The sequence below is a fragment of the Mastigoproctus giganteus genome, chromosome 12, assembly GCF_048544385.1.
Source record: "Mastigoproctus giganteus isolate SK-2022 chromosome 12, ASM4854438v1, whole genome shotgun sequence".
NCBI classification, from domain to species: Eukaryota; Metazoa; Arthropoda; class Arachnida; order Uropygi; family Thelyphonidae; genus Mastigoproctus; species Mastigoproctus giganteus.
In genome coordinates, this window is record NC_143586.1 from 175,251,739 (window position 1) to 175,277,499 (window position 25,761).

The 25,761-nt window shown below is 38.2% G+C and overlaps 1 protein-coding gene across 1 annotated transcript in view; it reads right to left on the bottom strand.

Moving 5' to 3' along the window:
• Positions 1 to 25,761, bottom strand: part of LOC150077612 (terminal uridylyltransferase 4-like) — a 753,631-nt gene that overhangs the window by 154,208 nt on the left and 573,662 nt on the right. Inside the window, exon 19 of the mRNA XM_090385959.1 lies at positions 19,165 to 19,239. Coding sequence (XP_090242085.1) covers positions 19,165 to 19,239 — 75 coding nt within the window. The remainder of the gene's footprint in view (positions 1 to 19,164; positions 19,240 to 25,761) is intronic.

Consider the following 25,761-nt stretch of genomic DNA (forward strand, 5'->3'; position numbering starts at 1 on the left):
CTATTTATTATTTGTTATTTTGGTCTTTAGGAGCATTAGCAACTAAGGCCATATTGCTCCGGGGTTATGCCGTGGTCATTTCCTGACCTTTCTGCATCCTCCGTATTTGGTGGTCATGGGCTCGAACCCTGGTCTAATCAAGAAGTGTGTGTGCTATGCACTGCTGTTCCTGCCCAGACCTGTATGCAGTACTCAACATGAGATCTAACCACAATGGGATAATCACCTTCTTATCCCTATTAGCAAAGGTTCTTTATATCTTTGGCAAAACCCAATCAGCTGTCCTGGCAGCCTGTCTCCACTGCTCAGAAAACTTCATATCTGACTACACAATTACCCCCAAGTCTTATTCATTTTCCTCTACTCTGAGTATAGTAAAACATAGTTGGTAAGTTAAACTGGGATTACTGCTAACCACATGCAGTACCTTGCATTTGTCAATGTTAAACTTCAACTGCCAGTTATCAGTTCTCTTCCTAAATATATAGACCTTTTTGCAGTAGCTTACACTGATTACTGTCATTAACCACTCTATCATTTGTATCTGAATCAAAGATGTCTTGTGATTATGGCTAAGGTTTTGTTTACTTCCTTTGCAGCAACTATTAATATATTTGGGTAGATCCTATTCACCCCAGGTGCCTTTTAGGTTCAGCAATTTCTATTCCACTTTCATCTCAATTACCACAAAATCATTTGGCTCTCTGTTGGAGTTTTATAAACATTTGGCATCCCCTTTCCTAAAGAATCCTTTGTGAATGAATCTAGAAGCAAAATACCTATTTAGTTTGCCAGAAACCTGAGCAGGATCACCAACAGTTAGATAATTAATGTCAAGTGGACCAATGTCATTCAATCCCTTCCTTTTACTGTTAATGCTTCCCATTTACAATTTGCAGTCGGTAATATCATTACTTAGTCCCATGGTATAGAATTCAAAAATTGTCCGAGACCACTGTAGTCACCCCTACGAAAGCAAAAGCCTTTTCTCTTTATCTTGATAGTTATGTCTTTAAGCAAATCCAGTATCAGTATTACACTGTGATCCCTACCATTCGGTGGATCTTTTTCCTGCAGACTCTAAATGCGTGAATAATCACTGCTGATAATCAGGTCAAGAAAATGCTTCCTCTTGTTGCCTCGCTAACAACTGTAGAAAATAGGCATTCGCAAAAGTGTTGCTAGTGTTTGAGAAACCATCCCACCTGTTCCAGTAATTATATCTGGAAAGTTAAAATACACTATTATAAGATATTCTGATAGGCCTCAACAGACTCCTGCTTTCATTTTTGTTTTCCCAGTGTTATGTTACACCAAACTGATTCAACATTTCACTGACCACCGTATTGAATGGATGCACTTCCTTAGATTTAACATGCATTTTAACTAAGAAAGTACCTCCCCCCCGGGTCCTGTCTGTCCTTTCTATACACATTGCACTCCTCTTATTTTCAAATTCTGCATCTCTTAAGTCTGAGGGAGAGCATGTCTCCGATATCCCATGTCTGTATTTGATGACCTAGTACTTCAAGATTCATCGAATTTATTTACAATGCTTTTAACATTAGTGTACATGCAAGTATACAGGGAACCTGTTCTTACTGTTAGTTACCCTAACACAGCCCATGTATTTAGTTGTTCCACAATGACTCACAGCAATGTTTGAAATTCCCAACACCTTGCTTTCCAGGCTGCTGCATCTTTCAATAGAAGCAGTGCAAGAATTGCTTTCATCTAGCCTGCAGCTCCAGCTAATCTATTAGTCCATGTATTTCTCCAAGCTAGTAGTTTTCCAGCCCACCTAACGCTGCCTCGATAGCATCAGAAAATATTCTTCCACCCTTTCTTTTTAAATGTATCCAATCTCTGTAAAAACAGTCTCTCCTCTTAAAAAAGCATAGACCACAATGAGAAAAATTCTACCCACTGAGCCATATACAGTCTCTCCAGTTCTGAATTGATTGACAAGGCTCTTTACTTCTTCCTATCATGTCTGTGTAGGATTGCACACACTTTGAAATTTTACCTTAACTCACAACTTTTTCCTAATATTGCCTTGTATTTTTTAGTCCTCAGATCTTGTACTTAGTGCCAATATCTCTCACGCAGTTGTAAAGCAGATATCACCTTAAAAGATATCTGCCTACAACTTTATCTACCTTTGACCCGAGCAGACATTCTGTGGTCCTATTCCGCCTATCAATTTTTTGCACAATATATTTCTCATTTTTTTGATAACAGAACCATTCGACTTGAGGACTGCTGCTGTGTTGCCTGAAGCACAGTGTAAGCTTTGGCATTGAGCTGAACAGCTAAAAGCTTGATGGTCCTACCCATTTTAATTCCTTTGAGGGCATTCACCCTATAAGATCTCATAATCAGAACCCTACATTCGCACCTAATTTCTCCACACTCTTTGCACTGAACACACAAAATTACATTCCCAATGGCTGTACCATGTCCCATTCCAGATAGTTCCACAAATGTTGCTCAAACAGCACCACATTTTGTAAGGCTTTGATTTGTAGGACAACGTCTCTTCAGTTCTCCCCTGAGCAATATTACTCCCACTATTTTAAACCTGCTGCTTTGTTGCTCTAGTCTGAGGGATAATTTCTGTTTAAATTCAATTTAATTTGAGAATACTACATTAAGCTAAATGATAACTAAATGGAATAATACATATAAGACTATCAAGTTTACATTTTATGTATTGTGCTATATGCTGTTACATTCCTAGAATTTTAAATGAAATAGTGATACCACACAATATTTGCACCAAATCAGCAATACAAAAGCTCTACGAATATTAAGTTGCAACTTAAAAAAAAATCTCTAGCTAAATTTAAAAATAAGCTAATTAAAATGACTAGGTCTATTAAGCTATTTATTGAACACAATTTAATATATCAAATAATTTAAAAAAATGGCAAAATTTATCAAAAACTCTCCAGGCAGTGCAATTTGCAGAAATTAAGCCTTTCTTCATAAAAGCATCCCTTTGTAATTGTTCTAGCAACTCTACATCCTTCCTAAAATGAGGCCTCCAAATCTGTACACAGTACTTTAGGTGTGGCCTGACCATTGCCTTGTATAACAGGATAATCACAGCCCTGTCCCTGCTAGCAAAATTCCTATATATCATTGACAAGACTCCATGACCTGCCCTGGCAGCCCACCTGCACTGCTCAGCGAACTTCATATTTGACTGCACAATTACTGCCAGGTTTTTTTAACTTTCCACTTCTCTGAGTGTATAACCACACAGTTGGTGGGTTTCTCTTCGGTTATTGCTACCCATGTATAGTACTTTGCATTTGTCAATGTTAAACTTCAGTTGCCACTTCTCAGCCCATTTGCCCAACTTATCTAGATCCAGTTAGAGTAGCATACTGTATTTACTGTCGCTAACAACCCTGCCAACTTTTGTATCAACTGCAAACTTGGATATTAAACCTGATATACCTTCATCAATATCGTTGATAAATATACAATACAACAATGGGCCCAACACCAAACCCTGGGGAACTCCACTAATAACATTTGTCCTCAAAGAGCAGTGTCCATTGATAACCACTCTCTGTCATCTCCCACTCAAACATCCCTTTATCCATCTTAGCAACTTACCCTTAATGCCATACATCTCCAATTTGTACAGCAGTCTTCCATGTGCAACAGTATGATATCAAAATTATTTTTGGCATTCAGTTCTTTTGTGACCACATCATAGCATCCAATCAAATAGGTCAGACAAGACCTCCCTTTAACAAATCCATGCTGTGTCTTAACTATTACTACAGTCTTGTCAAGATGATCCTGCAATGCTTCTTTAACCAATGATTCCATTATTTTCCCTGGAACACAAGTTAAACTAACAGGTCTATAGTTACTTGTGTTGCCTTTTGAACCCCCCTTTGCGAATTGGTGATACATTTGCACACCTCCAGTCCATGGGGGACCTCCCCTAAGTCCAAGGAAGCTCTCATAATTATGGCTAAGAGTTTGCTTACTTCCTTTGCTGCCTCCTGTAATATAACTGGATAGATCCCATCCATCCCAGGTGCCTTTTTTATGTTTAACTTCAACAATTTATTCTCCACTTTGCTCTCTGTTATTACAAAATCACTTAGCTCCCTGTTAGATGCACTTCCTTAGATTTTATGTGCTTCTTAAATAACCCCTTCCTGTCCTGTCTATCCTTTCTGTACTAGAAGATGAAATACACAAGGCATAATTTCTTATGGGTTTAGGTAATTAATTATATCGGTGTAGATACACCATAGTTTACCCATAAATTTGAACTACGTATGTAGTGCAAAAGGCATCGTTTTAATTGTATCTCATATTGTGGTTGCCTTCACAACGAGATAGCTGGTATTGCACTACTTCAAATAAATAACACTTCTCTAGTAGAGAAGACTGCTGTTATTTATTTTCAGTGGATACCACCACCCAGACAATCGTTTCAAAGCTATTTGGCTTCATCATCAGTGAGAGAGTGCAGGTACCCTTGTAATGCAACATGCCATCAGTTGCGAAGTTATTTCCACAATTTCATTTTAACTGTATCTCATATTGTGGTTGCCTTCACAACGGGATAGCTGGTATTGCACTACTTCAAATAAATAATGCTTCTCTAGTAGAGAAGACTGCTGTTATTTATTTTCAGTGGATACCACTACCCAGACGATCATTTCGAAGCTATTTGGCTTCATCATCAGTGAGAGTGCAGGTACCCTGGTATTGCAACATGCCATCAGTTGCAAAGTTATTTTCACAATATGAGAGATGCCAAATGGTGAATAAATAGTAATGTATTAGAAGATGAAATGCACAAGGCATAATTTCTTATGGGTTTAGGTAATTAGCTATCTCGTTGTGAAGGCAACCACAATATGAGATACAATTAAAACGATGCCTTTTACACTACATACATATTTATATACATCAAATTTATGGGTAAACTATGGTGTATCTACACCAATATTATATAGTTAAATCCTTTCTGTACACATTGTACTCCCCAAATTCCAATTCTGCACTGCTTATTTTTTTTTCCTGTGTGACACCATGTCTGATATCCCAACAATATCTGCCTTTGATGTCTTGACTGGCACTTCAAGCTCATCAAATTTATTAACTATACTCCTAGCATTGGTGTACATGCACCTGTTTCTACTCTTAGTTACCCTAACACAGCCCATGTATTTATTTGTTCCACTATGACTCCCAGCAGTCCTGGAAATCTCCATTGCTTTGTTTTCCAGGCTGCTGCTCATTCTAATAGAAGCAGTGCAAGGATCACTTTTGCCTCTGCCTGCGGCCACTGTTAACCTATTAGTCTGTGTATCCCCTCATGCTAGCAGTTTTCCAACTCACCTAACACTGCCTTGATAACATCAGCAAATATTCTTGACCCTTTCTACTTAAGTGTACCCCATCCCCATAGAAGTAGTCTCTCCTGTCAACAAGCACAGACCAGGCTGAAAAAAATTCTACCCCTTGAGCCTTGCACAATCTCTCCAGGGCTGAATTGATCGACAAGGCTGTCATCATATACTCCCTCCTATTGTGTCTGTGCAGAATTGCAGACACTTTCTCATTCAATCCTAATTTGTGACTTTTTTTCAACATTGACCTGCACTTGTTGAATAAATCTGCAGATCTCTTACTCGTAATGTCATTAGTTCCAATGTGTACAACAATTTCAACTTTTGTGCCCTTATAAGATGATATCTGCTTTACAACATCATCAACTTTTGCCCCTGGCAGACATACCCTGTTCCTGTTCCATCTATCCTTCTTGCATAGTATATTCCTCGTCTCACTGACAAAGAGTCACCAACAATAACTAGTTCCTTTGGGACTAGCATAGCAGCACTGAGTGTGAGAGAATATTTGTTGTAATAATGAGTAATGAAGTGATGTAATGAAGAAAGCATGTTTATACAGTGTCAGCCAAGCGGGGGGGGATTTCCCATTTCATCTGGCCCTTCCCTATAACAGCTTGTGTAGTTTTTCCTTGTATTTATTCAAATTTCCCACTACTACAATACAAGATATAAGTGTGTTCCAACAATCAATTACTGTTGTGTGAAGAAAAATTTCACATCTCTATCCTGCAACTATCCTTTCTCCATTTGAAGTTACGCTCCCACTCATGTGCACATCTGAGCTTACTCAATCCATTCAAAGCCTTAAACACCTCCATCAGATCTCCATGCAGGTGCCTAGTCTCCAATTTACAGAACTGAAGCCTTTCCTGGTAAGAGCATCCTCTTCTACCTCTCACTAATCTTGTCCCTCTTCTTTGCACCTGTTCCAATAGATTTGCATCTTTCCTCAAAGGGCCGGACCTGAATGCAGTACTAAAGATGTGGCCTAACCATTCATTTACAATTGGATAATCGCCCTCTTATTGCTGCTAGAAAAATTTCTGTATACCCTCATGAGTTGTCCAGGAAGCTTGCCTCACTAATCAGAGAACTTCGTATCTGACTGCACAAGGTCTTTTCCTTTCTCCACTACCTTGAATATGGTATCAACAGTGAGTACGTTAACCTTGGATTACTACTAACCAGTGCTTTTTTTTGTAAAAAAAATAGGTGCCGGTACTCATTCTTTGCTATCAGGAAAAATTTAAAATTAAAAGGACATGAAAAGTACAGTACTCTAAAAAAATTATTTCCTAATATTGTTATAGTAATGTTTTTGGAATAAGAACAACAAATTAAGTATATTAACACACAGTTTATTAAGCATAAATTTATTGTTCAAGTATATAAAAAATAAGCAAATGCTTAAAAAATAAGTAAAAATTCGTAAAAAAAAATAAGTAAAAATAATTTCATAATAAAGTTTTTATAGAATATTCCAAATTTTTATTGAGTTCTCATCCAACACACTATGCTGACTTCTTACTGTTTGTGTCTGTTGCTGAATGATTTTCCGAAGCAGCCACAAATCAACATATTTTGCTGGATCGAAGTGGGTCAGCGGTGGGCCACAATTTTAAGAAACGGTAGTGAAGAAACTGTTTTTGTCATCAACGAAGCTCTGGTTGGGCTGACGATCAGATTCATTCGTGAAAATCCTCATTCACATTCACTCGATGAAATTGGTATCGCACTCAGAGCATTCATCAAATGCTCTTCAATTTTTCCAAAAACCATCTTTTTGATTAGGTATTCCCGAAATGGACGAATTGTATCTCTTTCATTTAACTTAAGCCTAATTGACAATTTTCTAAATTCATTCTCACCAAATGCCAACATCATGTTTAGAAGGTTTAATACCTTTGCTTTCTTCAATTTTCCTCTGTCGTCATCGATATTGTCACTATTTCTTAAATTTGTATTTTTTTTTTTTTTTGAAACAGTCCAAAATGTCGGTGTCATTTGGATAATTCAGCTACTGTGGCAATGTAAACAGAGTTAGGGAAAATTTATGGAAAAATGTGGATAACACACTTCCGCGAAACAACAGATGATTATTTGTCGAGGTAAAAGAAAATCACTCCCTCCTAATTCTCGAATGGGTCACTTACAGTTGATTCCCAGCAGTGTACAAACTACGGCCCTGTGCGGAAAGCGAATTAAAACAGCATTTTAAATTTTGCTAATTATCAAAAAATTCTCATTAAGTGAGCATTTAAAGGCAAAAGTAAGGTTGTTTTGAAAAACAAAAGAAAGTCATATTTTTAAAATTTTAATAAATCTAAAAAATAAATTAGGGACATAGATTTGTTACACATAAAAGTATGGTCAGTCCTTGTATAACACGTGTTTACACTACACAAATTCAATCATACACGATTTATAAATAGGGAAATAATATCGTATATAACATGAACCGAATTCACTTATTCACGATTCGCCTTTGTGTTTACAAGAAATGGCAGTCGAAAGCGGAATCACCCCAACTGAATGCAACACAATAGGAATGAAGAGAAGATTCTGAAAACGTATTTATATTTTTTATATCAGTGAAGGGGAAACACTTTTCGCCATAATAACGTAAAACAACCATAATTCCAGCTATTGGTATTATCGCAAATACAATTAGATCGAGTTTACTACCCATTTATAACAGATTCCACTAGCAGGAATGCAACTAGAAATTGTTTTATTGTAGTGACCTCCAGAAATGTGTTTTACTAAAATGTGAGCTAGTGAGGTAATAGCCTTTACGGTGTTGTTTATTCAGTTGCTACACGTGTGCAGCTTTGTTTATGTGTATCAAGCGTGCCTCCTCATTTTGTAATTGTGCTTTATTCCCTAACAACAAATAAAATACTTAAAAGGTGTTAAAGTAATATCGATAGATAGAGCGGACTGGGTCAAAAATTGTTACCCAGGAAAATTTGTAGCGGCCTCATACTAGCGTTTATGGCCAAAATCACACCGGCCTCCATCGGCTTCTGGCCTCTGGCCCACCGGGGTTTCCCCAGTAAGGCTTATGGCCAGTCGGCCTCTGTTGATAGAGAAAAAAAAGCGTGAAATTGTGAAACGCTTTGAGCGAAATGAAAGAACATGTGATACTGCACATGCTACAGACCTATATGAGGCAACACGAGAACAATTAGAAAGAATGCAGAGAAAATAAAAACAACTTTCATAGCATGAACAACTCAGTGTAATAAAATCCATTAGATCAAGACACAAAGAATTGGAAGAGATGGAACGGCAGTCATTTGTTTGGATAGAAGATCAAACAGAACAAGTTTGCTTACGATAGAAGCAAAGGCATTAGCAATATTTTATTACATAACAATTGTAATAAAATATGTATTTCATTCGATTATTTTTGTGTTTGGTAATGTTTTGGTCACAAATGTGTGTTCAATCTTGGGTGGTTGGCACCTAACCCTATTTTTCCCATAGGGTCTGTTATTTATATTGCACAAGGGTTTCTAGGAACACAACTATCATGTTATACGAGGATGACTGTATTGGGAATTTGCATTTTTTATATATAGCCTGAAAATAAAAAACGGTAACATGAAAACAGAAACTTCCTTTTACATGTAACAAGTTGTTGTTGTTGTTGTTGATGTAGAGGTTTTTCGGCACAAGGGCAACTGTGGCCAAAATGTGCCTATTCAAATATTTGGAATGGTACCGGAGTTTGCCTTATTTGTTATTAGATACATTCATAAAGTCTAGTTTGTTTGAGATAAGCGAAAAGCTCATTCAGATTGGCATTGTTTCCCAATAGGTGGGTTAGTGATAAAGGTTCTTGCATTTCTGTCAGGGAAAGGAAGGTAGTATTTCTGATATGGGAGTAATATGAACAATCTAACAGAATATGTCGAACTGTAAGTTGTGATGAACAATGCATGCATACAGGAGGGTCATCGCCCATGAGCAGGAACAAGTGGGTCAGGTGTGTATGCCCTATGTGCAATCTTGCCAGTATTACTTCTTCATGCCTGTTTTTCCTCAAGCTCGAGCTCCATATTTGTGGTTCTTGTTTAATTTCAAATAATTTATTGTTTGTCTGTGTCTTCCAAATGTTTAACCATTGTTCCCTACAGATACGTCGGATATGTTTTAATAAATCTATATAGGGTACTTGGTAAGATGGAGGTGCGTTGCTCTTTGGGTGCTTAGCTGCCTGGTCTGCTGTTTCGTTACCTGTGATTCCAACATGCCCTGGAATCCAACAGAAACTTACGGTATGAATCAGATTATATCTGCAATAAGGCCTCTAAGGTTGGGATTATTCATACTCCAAATTTAGACACATACACCAACCGTTTATAACTGATTGAATAATGAAATAAAATAAAATGAAATGATAAAAAAGGCTGTAAAATAATATTTATAAAAAACTTTTAATTATTTACAATAAACTAAACTATAACAAAAATAAAATAAATAAAATAAGTTAAAATGCATTAAAATATAAATATAAAAGCGATAAAAAGACGATGAAAACACTATTAGAGCTTTCGGAGGTGTCTACCTCCTTCCTCAGTAATAGTGAGACTTCAGCGACACATCCTTAAATACCAGGTTCACGGTACACGTGGATGACCAGGCGCATACTCAGCATTCCTTTCACTTGTACCAGAACCGGAAGTGGTCTGGGGACGTGGAAAACTAAAACGCTTATCTCTGGCCAAAACCACCGCCTCAAAAAGGGGGTGAAGCCTAACTCCCCTGTCTCTATTCACACTATTGTTGCCAGAGGATCCAATCCACAGACTTTCCAGCCACTTGCGGTCCCAGAATCTATGCGCCCGGTCAAGGATGACAGCGTTGTCGGGGGAGATCTGGTGTTGTTTTTCCCAATAGTGCTCGGCAATGGCGGATTTATTGAGCTCTGCGGTCCGTATCGCTCTTGAATGTTCCCCCAGACGATCCTTGAGACGCCGTCCTGTCTCCCCCACGTAACATTCCCCACAATCCGGGCATGTGATCTCATACACGACCCCACTACTAGAATCCCTAGTAATGGGGTCTTTGACCTGTGACACTACTGTGTGCAACCTCCAGCCCGGGAGCTGCACACAGCGTGTCTGAAAGTCGCGAAGCATCCTCGCAATGCGATCTGACAGGCCCGGATAGTAGGGAACATACACTGTGGTAAGCGGTACAGGCGGAACTATAGTGTGGCCAGAGCACTCTTGGGTAGGGTGAGAACACATTGCAGTACCCCTGAGGAGGGGGAGAAGGAAATTAGGCAAATCACGACGGATCTTATGAGGTGCGGTTACCCCCAGAGGGTCATTGATAAATACAATAGAGAGGAAGAGCCCAACCAGGTAGTTGGGCTCTCCCGGCGTCTCAAGGATCGTCTGGGGGAACATTCAAGAGCGATACGGACCGCAGAGCTCAATAAATCTGCCATTGCCGAGCACTATTGGGAAAAACAACACCAGATCTCCCCCGACAACGCTGTCATCCTTGACCGGGCGCATAGATTCTGGGACCGCAAGTGGCTGGAAAGTCTGTGGATTGGATCCTCTGGCAACAATAGTATGAATAGAGACAGGGGAGTTAGGCTTCACCCCCTTTTTGAGGTGGTGGTTTTGGCCAGATATAAGCGTTTTAGTTTTCCACGTCCCCAGACCACTTCCGGTTCTGGTACAAGTGAAAGGAATGCTGAGTATGCGCCTGGTCATCCACGTGTACCGTGAACCTGGTATTTAAGGATGTGTCGCTGAAGTCTCACTATTACTGAGGAAGGAGGTAGACACCTCCGAAAGCTCTAATAGTGTTTTCATCGTCTTTTTATCGCTTTTATATTTATATTTTAATGCATTTTAACTTATTTTATTTATTTTATTTTTGTTATAGTTTAGTTTATTGTAAATAATTAAAAGTTTTTTGTAAATATTATTTTACAGCCTTTTTTATCATTTCATTTTCTTTTATTTTATTTTATTTCATTATTCAATCAGTTATAAACGGTTGGTGTATGTGTCTAAATTTGGAGTATGATTCAGATTCCTCAAATGATTTAGACGAGACTGGATTTCTTTTATTATGGGATGTGGGGTTGAGAAATTGTTACTTATTGCGGAAAGCGCACTCATAAAGTCTGTATAAATTAAACTATTAGTGTTGAGACAGATATTGATATTGTATATAGCTAGGTGGATTGCATAAAGTTCTGCAGTACATTCAGTCGGGAGAGATACAGATACTGTAAATGTGGGAAAGACTGCTGCAGCACCTACGGCATCATCTGATTTTGAGCCATCAGTATATATTAAGCAGCTCTGCGCATTGCTAGCGGCATGTGCTTCGTGCAATTGCTTGATGTAACAGCTTTCCATGGACTTTTTTCTCCATTGTTGGAAATAGGTATCACAGTAAGGTGGGTTTGAGGACCAAGACGGATCAGATATTTTGGTTTCTTTGAGCGTGTTTTCAATATGAACATTCCAGCAATGCATCAAATCTTGTAGTCTAATACCAGTTGGTCTATTTTCAGTGGGTTTATTGTTATAGAATGTTACCCTTTCAGGATTGAAAAGCAGCGGTTGATTCGGATGATCTGGAAGGCTTTTAATCCTGGCTGCATAGGTGAGGAGTAACATTTTCCTTCTGAGGTGGAGTGGTGGTTCGTATGCCTCTATATAGAGACTTTGGACCGGAGATGTTCGAAAAACTCCAAGAGCAGTGCGAAAAGCACTGTGCTGTATTGTATTCAGTCTTGTAAGTACAGTTTTCCTAGCTGAGTCGTATACTATTGAACCATAATCTAGACGAGACCTGATGAGCGAACGATACAAATGCAGGAGAGTGCATCTATCTGCACCCCATGCCATGGCGGAGATGGCTCTGAGTATATTGAGTTTTTTCAAGCAGAGTTCTGAGATAAGTTATGTGCATGGAAAAATTAAGTTTAGTATCTAATATTAAACCTAAAAAGCAGATATTGCTGGCAAGAGGGATTGGTTGGTTTTTTAACTTAAGTTCAGGCTCTGGATGTAATCTGCGCTTTTTACAGAAATGGACTGCAATTGTCTTTTGTTTTGACAGGCGATAACCATTTTCTACAGTCCATGTCTCTAACTTATTTATGGTAAGTTGTAACTGCCTCTCTATGCTGTTAATGGTTGGTGAATGGCATGATATAGCAAGATCGTCGGCATACATATATATTTCTACGGTTTTGGGGATATTCTGCGTCATGGTATTTAGTCTAATTGCGAAGAGGGTAGGACTAAGTATGGACCCTTGAGGCACCCCTTCTTCTTGAATAAAATATTGTGAAAGTACATTCTGGTGACGAACTTGAAAGGTTCTGCACTTGAGAAAGTTCTGGATGAATTGAGGTATGTGTCCTCTCAACCCTAGGGTATACAGCTCTCGAACAATGCCATACCTCCATGTGGTATCGAATGCCTTTTCAATATCTAGATTCACCATTAATTACCAGATGTTCATTTTTAACATATGCATTCCGAATGTTAGTTTCGGCTCTTACCATAAGGTCCAAACAGGATCTCTTTTGTCTGAAACCATATTGGTTGATATTTAGTAGCATTTTGCTTTCTAGTATCCATTTTAATCTCCTATGTATCATTTTTTCTAGTGTTTTACTCAAACAGCTGGTTAGGGAAATTGGTCGGTAGTTTTGTGGAAGCGATTGATCCTTTCCTGGTTTTGGAAAGGCAAGAATTACAGAATGATGCCATGAGGAAGGATAAACACATTCAAGAAATATCCGGTTGTAGAATACTAGTAATAATCTTAAAGCTGCATTATTTAGGTGTTTAAGCATTATATAATAGATTCCATCCGGTCCTGCTAAGCTGTTTGCTGATCTGTTCAGAGCTTCTTGGAGTTCAGCTAGGATGAATGGCTGATTATAAGGAAGGGATTGGTTGGTGTTGAAATTTAATTTATATTTTTCTGCACAGGTTTTAATTTTCAGGAAAGGATTGTCATACGCAGAAGCTGATGATATTTGACTGAAGGTCTCTCCAAGGAAATTGCCTATTTACTTTGGAGAGGACAGTTCTCGTCCATTCTTAATCAAGATTGGAGCAGAGAAGGGAATGTATTTATTATTTAATTGTTGGATTTTCTTCCATATTAGCTGGTGTCCTTCGTGATGGTACTGGCAAATGTTATCCACGCTTCTTTTTTGGCTTGTTTCCTGATTTTTCGTGCCCTTTCCTGTTGTTTTTTTATATAAAATGAGGTTGGCTGTTGTAGGAAATCTACGAAATAGGTTCCAAGCTTTATTTTTTTCTCGTTTTGCACTTTTACAGGCCTCATTCCACCAGTGTTTTGCATGTCTTTTTTGGTTTGCAGAGGATTCAGGAATTGCCTCAGAAGCTGCTGCCAAAATTTGTGCGGTGATGTGCTCTGTGACTTTATCTACTGGTTGGGTTTTAATAAATTGATCATCAAAATTAATACAGAATGAATATTTTGTCCAGTTCGCTTTTGTGAATTTCCATTTTACTCTGTAATCTGGAGAGTGGGATTGTTTTGTTTGAATTTTACCTATAATTGGAAAATGATCGCTGTTGTGTGGATCATATAAGGTTGACCACTTCATACTGGGGAACAGTATGGGAGAACAGATTGACAGATCAATTGCTGAAGAGGAGCCTGTGGGTAGATGGACATAAGTGTGATGGCCAGTATTTAGCAAGGTTAACTGCTGTTGATTCAGTAATGTCTCTATCATATGTCCTCTTTTATCCATGCTTGAAGATCCCCACAACGGGTGATGCCCATTGAAATCTCCAAAAAGGCAGAAAGGTTTTGGCAATTGTGCTATAAGATCTTCTAGTTCTTTAAGCATGAAAAGTCTGTTTGGTGGGAGGTATATTGAAACAAGAGTTAGTGTTATTCCAAGCGCAACACGCACAGCAACAGCTTCTAAGTCAGTCTGTAGAGAGATATGTCGAACTGGGATTTTAGAGTTAACTAGTATTGCTACTCCTCCATGTGCGGATTTTGCAGTATTCCTGTCTTTTCTGTACATTGTGAAGTTTCTAATTGAGAGAGTTACCTGTGGTGTTAAATTTGTTTCTTGCAGACAAACACTCACTGGATTGTACTTATTAATCAGGTCATATATATTATCAATATTGGCTCGTATGCCTCTGCAATTCCACTGAAGTATGTGCTGCATTACTTGCTTTTAGGAGTTGTGTTTTGATCTGTCTGTTTTTTTGAAGCAGTTTGTTTATAACGATCTGATTTATTTCTGTCTTTTTTGGGGAAAACCGGTCTCTCTGTATCCATGTGTTCTTCTGCATGAAGTTCTAATATAGTTTCTTCTTGGTCAGTTTTGTTGTCAACATCCATATGTATAGGGAATTGTTTCTTGGTCTGAGCATGATCTGTAGGTACTGTTTTTTCTGCTTTTTTTGTAGTTTCAGGCACATTAGGAGGAACTGAAATTGGTGTATTAATTGCTTGTTCCAGTTGCTTGTGTTTGGCAGGTTGTGGCTTAGCATTAAGCACGGACCTGGCCCAATCTGCAAAAGAAATGTTTGGAGGGACTGCAATGTTAGTTTGAGTAGCAATAGAATGATAGTGTTGGGTTGCTTGTGCATACGTGCGTTTTGGCATAAACTGCATGATGTGCTTTTTGGCTTCCTGATATGTTACTTTGTTTTCTGTTTTGTATTTCTTTCGCCACTTTCCACATTTCACAATTTTTTGAATATGCCGGATGGTTACCTTTGCAATTGGGACAGGTGAAGGAGGTTACGGTACAATCAGCTTGAGTGTGTTCTGTTAAACCACAGTTTGGGCAAATCATAGTGCCACGGTAAGCTACCTGGGAGTGTCCATATTTCTGGCATTTGTAACACCTGATGGGATTCGGTATATATGGACGTATACGACAATTCAGATACCCTGCTTTAACCATTGTTGGTAAGTTTGGGGTACTAAAGGTCAGTATTATGTTCCTTGTCGGCTTCAATTCTCCATCTTTCCGGATTAATATTCTTTTTGCATGTATTACTTTTTGATCTGTCAATTCTTGTACAATTTCATCCTCTGAGATGTTAATCAGATCCCACTCTGCTATAACTCCTTTTGATGTATTCAGAGTGGCATGAGGCGTTATTTTCATGGGAATTCCACCAAAAGTAGTCAGTTTCAATAAAAATTCCGAGTGTTTTGGCTTCATTGTCTCTACCAGCAGATCTCCAGACTGTAATCACTTTACCATCTTCGGAGATCCTGCAGCATTTTCCAAGCATTTCTGGATTAGAAATGGGGATAATTTGCTAACAGGAGAATCTGATACAGAATGAATAAGGAGAAAGGCTGGGTGATCTTGTTGACATAGATCTGTTTTTGTCTTTTATTTTGATAAGTGTCACGATCGGGTTGGTCTTAATCAGTAGGTGATCTCAATTGATCAAGTGAGGGAAAGGTTTCTTTATCCATTTTATACTTCTTTTGGCCCTGAGGGTTGGCTTTCCCACTCAGGTTACTGGCCCCGCCACGGGGAGGCAGGAGTAATGCCACAAGTGGCCAAGCGGTTGTTAGGTTAGTAACTCTAATAAAATTAAAAGGAAAGTTGTCTTTTCTTTCCTGACTTAACTTACAACTTGTAAGATGAAGTCTACAGTGCTTTTTTTAAGAACTTAAGTGAAACTAACATGGAACTTAAAAGAAGAGTGATTCCTTTAAAGGAGAACGCTTTAAATCGCTTGGCCACGGAAAACGCTTGGCATCCGGGGCCACATGTAACAAGATATGGAAAAAAAATGTAACACACAAATTTTTCTCGAATCATTCAGTGCGGCCCCAGAAAGAATTCTAACTTTGAATATGCCCCTTGTACGAGAAACGGTTGGACACCACTGCAGTATAAGGTGAACCAGGGCTCATTGGGAATACCCCTTGATCTGCTCACTGTTGATCAGCATGACGGTGACTTCTTTGCATGTGGGACAGGTGGTCGGATAGGTTTTACTAAGTTACTAGGTACCACTAAGTTGCAGAATGGTAATCCCTTTAGCTCTCTAAATTCTTGCTTAGCAGCAGCACTAATTTCCTAAATTGCCTGAAGGCCAAAAGTGCAAACAGTGTGTGTGCAGTTAAGTCTCTTCTAAGCCATTCATTATATGAAAATTTTCTTCACTCAACTGAAACTATTTTAAATGTAATTTCCAAGGGGATTAAAAAAAAAAAAGCTCTAAAAGGAGTTTGTTAAACGGAGGTCCGACTGAGTAATTTAGAATTCTAAAAATGGCTATAAAGTTTTATATAGTAGATATCTTAACAACAGACAGTCACATGCAAATTTCGTTAAATAACTTTAAGCTTATTTGAAAAGTAGGTAAACATGCAAAAAAATTTACGGAATATTACAAATTTCGAAGTGTACGGCATCCAAATGTCACACGTCACTCAAGGTGCCGGCACAACATACCGTTGCATAGTGTCTCAAAAAAAGCACTGCTACTAACCATACAAAGTGCCTTGCATTTGTCAATGCTGAACTTCAATTGCCACTTCTCAACCAATCTGCCTAATTTTACTGGATCTTGTTGTAGTAGCATATCCCAATTACTGTCATTATCTACCCTACAAAAATTCATATCATCTGGAAAGGCACTAAGTCTGAAATTCCATTATCAGTATCATTAACAAATATTTAAAACAATCCCGGATCCTTGGGGGTTTCCACTTATAACATTAGTTCAAAAAGAGCAATGTTCAATATAATCACTTTCTGACTTCTACACAACTATCCCTTTATAACTCCATCTCTCCTCCTTTCCTTCGTCTATGATCCTTGCACACATTGTACTCACATATTCAAATTCTATATCGTGGGTATACCTCAGTTATTGAGGGTATATCAAAAACAGTGAGTGCCACTGTTTTTGATATACCCTCAATAACTGCATTTGATGACTCGACTAGTAATTTAAATTCGTGAAATTTATTTACTATACTTCTAGTATTAGTGTACTACACATGCAATTATAGCTGTACCTGATTTTGCTCTTGGTAACCTTAACACAGCCTATGTATTCACTTGCTCCACAAGAATCTCCAGCAGGCTTTGAAATCTCCAACATGGGCTGCTGCATGTTCCAGTAGAAGCAGTGCAATTATTATTTAAGCTTCTGCTTGTGGCTGCTGTTAATCTATTATTCTGTTTATCCCCCCCCTAGCTAGCAGTTTTGTGACCCATCTATCACTGCCCAGATAGCATCAACATTTCTTGCTCCTGTTCTCTAAGTTTATTTCATATCTGTGAAAGGAGGTTTTTGCTGTTAACAAGCACAAACCAAGTTTCATTGCTAACTCACGACTTTTCTCATAATTTCTTTATATGTTTTAATTAAATCATCAGATCTCCTACTTTTAATATCACCAGTACCAACGAAACTTTAAAATGATGATAGTTGCTCTGCAATGTCACAGATATACTCTGGAATTTTTCCAACCTGTCTGTTTTGCACAATAGATTTCCCTTTCTATGACAGTCCATTCACCGATTATAGCTACTTCCCGTGTTGCCAAGGATCTCTTCTGTGGAACATGTCATTTTGTTGTCTAATGCTGGAGCATTGGCTCAAATGGTGGGCAGTGTGGCTTAGTGGGTCCTCCTCTTTTAATCCTTTGAAGGTATCAAATATATCCTATAAGTTCTCATATAAATCCATTAGAATGCTGAATTTGTGGTTAATCTCCTCATGCTCTTTGCAACGAACACAGAAAGGTATCCCCACCATGGCTCTATTGTGTCCTGTGAAATTTAGCTTTGCAAAGAGGGAAACAATTAATGCACATAATATAATCCAAATTCGTAGCTCGGAAGCTCCCAAATCGAAGCATTTGTGCTCCTTTGGCACTTTGCTTTGCTGCTCTAGCCTGAGGCATGATTTCAATCAAAATTTTATTTAAAACCCACCTGTAAAACTATGCAATATAGAAATAATAATGCTACATTAATCCTGCTTGTTTGATGTCAATACAAACTATACTATTTTATATTACATTCTACGCTGTTTTAGAGGTTCAAGTTTGAGAATAGGGAACATTGACAATCCTTATGATTTAGCCAAACTAAACAGCTGATCTAAAAAAATATATAAAAAATAAAAAATAAATAAAATTTTTTGTTTATACTCCGTCACGACCACCAGGTCAGTGAAGTTTACAATAAATCAATCATTACAGACATTTATCGTATTTAGTAGTCACGGGCTTGAACCCCGGTCCACCCAAAGAGCGTGTGTTACTGAATTCATTCTCCTGACCACTTGGATACGTCAGGCCTGGCTTTTTCATGGAAGTGAAATTAAAGATGTCAAAGGATGATTTAGATCCTGTTTTCAAACTGTGGATGAAGCAATGATATAATAAGGTGTATTACAAGGTGGATATGTTAAAAAGGAGATGTTAATCTGAAAGGATTAAATATATGACACCAATATATACAGGCACAATTTGGCCTTAGCTGCCCTTGTGCCAATAACCCCCATTAAAACCAACCAACCAACACTAATATACACACAATTTCCTTATTATTTTTGAACAGCCTTCATATAACAATAATATCAAGATCAAGCTTCTGATATTTTTGCTGAATGAGAATTTAGGATGATCCCTAGATTTGTGAACAAAAAAAAAAAGCCTTAGATTTCATTATGTTTTTGGTACCGGCCTTTATAAGTTAATTAGCAAAAGAGAATAAGAGAAAACTTACTAAATTCTTGAGATCATCGTAGAACCATGCATTCCAGTCATCCACAATTACTTCAGGTTTCCGTCCTATATACAGCTAAAAATACAAATAAATAAATAAATACAAGCTATTTAGAATGTTCTGAGACAACATTTACATCTGGTTACATGTATCAGAATTAGTATTCGCACAAATTCCACAACTTATACAAGTGAATGAGCAATGTTAAATATTTACATTTAGCTCATGAATTTTTGATAAAATCGGGGGGGGAAAAAAAGTATTTGTTTATACTTCAGCATGACTTTTAGGTCAGGAGTTTATAATTAATAATTTTGACAATGAATACAGTCATTAACTATATTTAGCAGTTAATGAATTGTATTCATAAACTGTTAATGATTGTCCAGAAAGCAAACTAATATAACATTGTAAAAAAAACAACAACAAAGCAAACTAATATAACATTGTTAAAAAAAACAACAACATATCAACTGTTCACCTCTTCTAATAATTAGTCTAGCTCTTTCCATTGTGAAATTGGATAGTCTGAATTTATTTAAACTATCCACTTCCACAATTCTAGAGGGAGGTGTGTTCTAACGATCATTTATCCATTGGCTGAAATATAATTTTTGTGCACTTATCCCACAACCACCCTTTGGGAATTTAAATTTTTTTCTCCTTATGTGTTGTGTTAGTATTAGTGGTAAATGATGCAAAAAAAGCAAGCTCATAAAGCATCAGCCAAACAAAAAAAACAACTACACACTTCACCCATCCATACCCTCTAAGAATCACCCATTTTCACAAAAAACAAATGGAAATTTGTTCCAACAATCAACTACCCACTGACTGTAGGCAAATTTCCACACATCTGTCCTGCAACCATCCTTCCTCAACTTGAATGTATAACCTCTTATGTATGGTCTCAGAAAGAGGAAAAATTCCATCAACATTTAGCTTAATCAATCCATTCAAGGCCTTAAACATCTCAATCAGATCTCCCTGCAGGTGTCTAGTCTCCAGACTACAATTTTCAGGCCAACCGGCTAGCCGAGTGGGTAAAGTGCCTGCCTGGCAACCCAAAGGTCGTGGGTTCGAATCCTACCTTGGGCTTGGATCAGAGTAGAAAATGTAAAAACTTTGGGAGGAGCAATATGGCCACAGAAGCCAATGCGCCAACAACTGACTAAAAAAAAAAAAAAAAAAACCAATTTTCAGAACTGAAGTCTTTTTTGGTAAGAGTACCCGTTTGTTCTCTTCACCCATTCCAGCAGATCCACATCCTTCCTAAAGTGAGGCCTCCAGACCTGTATACAGTACTCAGAAAGTGGTTAGCCCACTTTCTGAATAAAGATGCCATTGGCATTTAGTTTACTCAATCTATTTAATGCCTTAAATCAATTACATAGGTTGAAATGCTGCAATTTAAAGAATTGAAATCTTTCTTGATAAGAATACAATTTTGTGTCCTGACTAATCTTGTTGCTCTTCTTTGCGCAAATTCCAACACATCTACATCCTTAAAAGGAGGCTTCGAAACCTACATGCAGTATTCAAGTTGTGATATAACCATTACCCTAAACAAGGGAATAATCATTTCGTTGGTTAAGGTAATGGTTCTTTTTGAAATTTTTTCCCTTTGGCAAAATTATTGAATGTAATTGACAAAACCCCATGAGCTGTTGTAATAGCTCGTCTGCATTTGCACAGAAAACTTCATGTCACACTGTACAACTAATTCCAGGTATTTCTCTGCTACCTTGAGTATGAAACAACCCAAATAGCACATTATTTTGTTACTACTATCTATCTATATGGAACAGTGATTTTTAATTGTGTGTAAAGGGGATGATGCATGGTTAGTCATGCATATAGAGGCCCCGAGTGCCAAGTGATCTTTCTAGTGAGATTTTTTAGCGTTTTTCCTAGGGTGAGTACTAGTGCTTTAATAATCCCTCCACTGCTCGCAATGTCACTGCTTCAACTGTTACTGCTAACTCCTCTTGAAACGCTACTGCTATCGCTAGCAACGTACTGCTCTCCTCTTTTGCTGATCGCTTGGTCACTGGTTGGCATCGCTCCTGCCTCTACATGGTGGGGTCGGTAACCTGGGAGAAGAAATTCCCTCTTCCAGGGCTAAAAGGAGCAGCGATGGATTGCAATGCATATCCACCACTAGGGCCATGGGCTCCAGACCTGTTAACTCTGATTCGGGGCATGACTCGAATCGTCCGAAGAGACTATAGACAGAAAAACAAACTACAGACATGCCAGCATTTCTCATAATGCATTCGCTATCCACACAACCTGTCGGCAAGCTATCGCCTTTTCTAATACAAAAATATTTAGAATCGATTGTTGGATCTCCCAAAATGGTTAAAAGTCTCCAATTTGGAGACCTAATTGAAGCTTCTAAGCCAAGTCACTCAGAAAAATTGTTAAAATTAACAACCTTTAACAATATTCCTGTGTCGGTAACAGCCCATAACACTCTGAACACCTCTACAGGAGTTATCAGCGAATGGGACTTACTAAATGTGTCTGAAGAAGAGATAATTCAAGAGCTTAGCGAACAAAAAGTGACTCATGCACGGAGAATTATGAGAAAAAAAGATGGCAACCTATTACCAACCAGGTCCATTATCTTGACATTCAGTACTCCGAATCTCTCATCTTCTGTAAAAGCCGGTTACTTAAACTGCAAGATTCGATTTTACATCCTGAATCCCATTCGCTGCTTTAAGTGCCAGAAGTATGGCCATTCTCAGGTGGCATGCTGAGGTGATGCTGTGTGCCATATTTGTGGCTCCAAGGAGCGTTCCCAAGGAGACTGTACAGCTTCCACTCCCACTTGCCCAAACTGTAAAGGAAGCCATCCTGCATTTTCTAAAGCATGTGACCTTTGGAAAACAGGCAAAAAAAATCCAGAAGTATAAAGTGGAGCATAAAGTCACATACCCTGAAGCAAGAAAGCAAAGAATGCTAACCATGCCTAGCCAATCATATGCATCGGTCACCAAAAACAGCCGTCACCAAAAATAGCCGCTCAGCTGCAATTAAAACAGATGTCTCCATAGAACCGAATATTTCCTTGCCACCAGGGCCAAAACTGTGCTAACTTACAATAAGAAACTACAGTCGATGAGACCAGCAACACTCCAATCAGTATCCCAACTGATGCTCTCTTAACCTTGCCCGAAACAACAAAATCAGCTACTATTGAAAACCAGAAGAAAGTAAAACCACACATTAGCAACATGGAAATGGAGGTTCAGTCACAGGATGAAGACCCAGTACTAGAGTTACATGCTAATGATACCATAGATAAAGGATGCCCAACCTTTCCCAGAAATGAAAAATTAAAACTAAGCAGACAGAAACGTTCTCAGAAAAAACAGTCAGATCAATCTTCCTCAAATAAATCCAATTGATGAATAAATTTTTTCAGTGGAACTGTAGAGGATTATGCAGTAATATAGATGACTTGAATGATTTACTCATACAAACGAAAGCAATAGGTGTATGTTTACAGGAAAACTTTTTATCGCCACAAGTTTCTCTGAATATTAAAAATTATACTATGTTTAGGCAAGACAGGGATTCTGACACTCCTGTGCATGGTGGGGTGGCTATTCTTATCAAAACTACCATACCGTCAAGACATCTCCAACTACAAATCTCCTTATAAGTTGTAGCGGTTCGAATAGCAATGGGAATATTGTTAACCCTTGCATCCATTTATATCCCACTGAATTATCCTTGCACCCAGACTGAACTTGACAATCTTATCACACAACTGCCACCTCCAGTCTGTTTACTCGGTGATTTCAACGGTCACCATCCATTGTGGGGATCTTCCAACATGGATAGGAGAGGCCAATTAATAGAAATATTCCTGGATAACCATAACCTGACTCTGTTGAATTCTGGCTCTCCAACTAGGTACTACACAGCTATAGACTTATCCATATGTTCAGCGTCTCTTTTTCCAAGCATGGAATGGTTAGTGCTAAGTAATCCATTCCACAGTGACCATTTTCCTATCATCAGTTCAATTCAAACACAGATGGTGTCATGTCCTAAAAGCTGTGTGTCTTGGAATTTTCATAAAGCAGACCGGAAAAACTATTCATCTTGTGTCCTACTTGACAACCTATATGTACAACAAAAACACATTGATGACATAACTGATCATATTACAAGCCATATATTATCTGCAGCAGAAATTTCCATTCCAAAAAATGTTCAGCGCAAGCATATACACCAAAATCAGTGGTGGAATGAAGAATGCTCCAAAGCGAAAGGAGAAAAAAATCGTGCCTGGAACCAGTTTCGCAAATTTCCAACAACTGCCAACCTAATTAACTACAAAAAAACTCAGAGCCAAAGCAATACAAATTAGGAAGACAGTAAAATGTGACTCCTGGATTAAATTCGCCTCAACTATTAACAAAAATTCTGACACTCGAATTATTTGGAAAAAAAACATTCAAGCTCTCAATGGGAAATTTCTACCACTGCAATCTCTGATAATACAATGCAATGGGCAGGAATTATCCTCTCCTACTGACCCTGCAAATGCTTTAACAGAATCTTTTTTATAAAATTTCTGCATCTTCTTCATATGTGACCTCCTTTCAATGCACTAAAACTGATGCAGAACATCATAAATTTAATTTCTCAACTAGACTTTCACTTCCATATAACCAGCTGTTTACTCTATCTGAGCTGAAAGAATCTTTGAGAAACTCTCCGAACAGAACAGCAGGGTCAGACGGCATTCACTACAGTATACTGAAGCATCGATCTCTACATACTATTACTCTTTTATAACAGGATCTTCTCAGAAAATACATATCCCCTGTCAAGGCATCATTCATATATTTGTGCTATTCCAAAACCAGGCAAAGATCCTTCTCTAGTTCAGAAATACAGACCAATATCATTGACAAACTGTTTAGGCAAAATCTTTGAAAGGATGGTGCATAAGAGGCTCACCTGGATTCTAGACTCCGAAAATCTCCTTTCTGATCACCATTATGGCTTCCGTAAAAACAGATCTACCCTAGATTTACTTGTAAAAATTGAATCCAACATTCATAATGCCTTCGACAGGAGACAACATCTAGTGATGGTCAACCTGGATATTCATAAAGAATTTGACACGTCATGGTGTTATTAAAGATATGATTCAGTTGGGACTGAGAGGCCATCTCCCTTTAATAATTCAGAACTTTTTAAAATTGCGTACATTTCAAGTCCGATATAAAAAACATGATGTTAACATCTTACATTCAAAAAGAGGGTGTCCCACAGGGTTCCATATTGAGTCCAACCCTATTTGCGATTAGGGTCAACAATATTTTGGAAGAACTTCCAAAAACAATTGAAGTATACACGTATGCTGACGATCTTGCCATATCCTGCCAATCGCAAAGTATCAATACTATCGAAAGACAGCTACAAATTGCTCTATCCAGAATGGAATCCTGGTCCTCACGTAATGGATATTGTCATGCTGAGCAGAAATCCATCACTACTCACTTATTCAAATTATGGTCACTTCAACCTGATCCTGAACTAAAAATCAATAATGTTTCAATTCCCCTTGCTCACACTGTCCATTTTTTTGGCCTGATACTAGATAGGAAACCGAACTTTCAAGCACATGTGGCCTATCTTTGAACCATCTGTTTTAAGAAGTTCAATATTCTCCGGTGTGTGTGTGTCATCCATGTCATGGGGTTCTGATCGACATAACTTGTTCCATCTTTATAGGGCTCTCATCAGGCCTCGCTTGGACTATGGCTATCCAGTATATGATTCTGCGAGGAAAACTACTTTTGAACGATTAAACACCATCCAGCACAGTGCATTGAGAGTTGATCTAGGGGTGTTCAGAACCTCCCCAGTTCAGAGCCTTTATATCAAAGTCCATGAACCTCCCTTACAACTTCACAGAAAAACATTGCTTCTGATGTATGCCGCAAAAATCCACAGTCTTCCCTCTCACCCTTGTTGGAGATGTCTGTACAATACTGAATGCGAGTCATTTTACAACAGTAAACCTAATGAAAACTGACACGCTCCACTTAGATTTAAGCACACGACACCACCAGATCAACCTTGGACAAATATCTGTGCAATATATGATGATTATTTTCAACAGTGGGGAAAGAACATCCTGTCAGACCTGTTAGTTTACCTTCTGTTCCAGGGAAATTAATGCAGACATTGGTTAAAGAAGCATTGCAGGATCATCTAGACAAGACTTCAGTTACAGCTTGGACACAGCATGGGTTTGTTAAGGGGAAGTCTTGTCTGACTAATTTGATTGGATACTATGATGTAGTCACAAAGGAACTGGATGCAAAGAATAACTTTGATATCATATATTTGGATCTTAGAAAAGTCTTTGATACTGTTGCACTTGGAAGATTGCTGCACAAATTGGAGAAGTGTGACATTGGAGGCAAATTGCCGCTATGGATAAAGGGATGGTTGAGTGGGAGAAGACAGAGAGTGGTAATCAATGGACACTGCTCTTCGGAGACTAATGTAATTAGTGGAGTCCCTCAGGGTTCAGTGTTGGGGCCACTGTTGTTTTCTGTT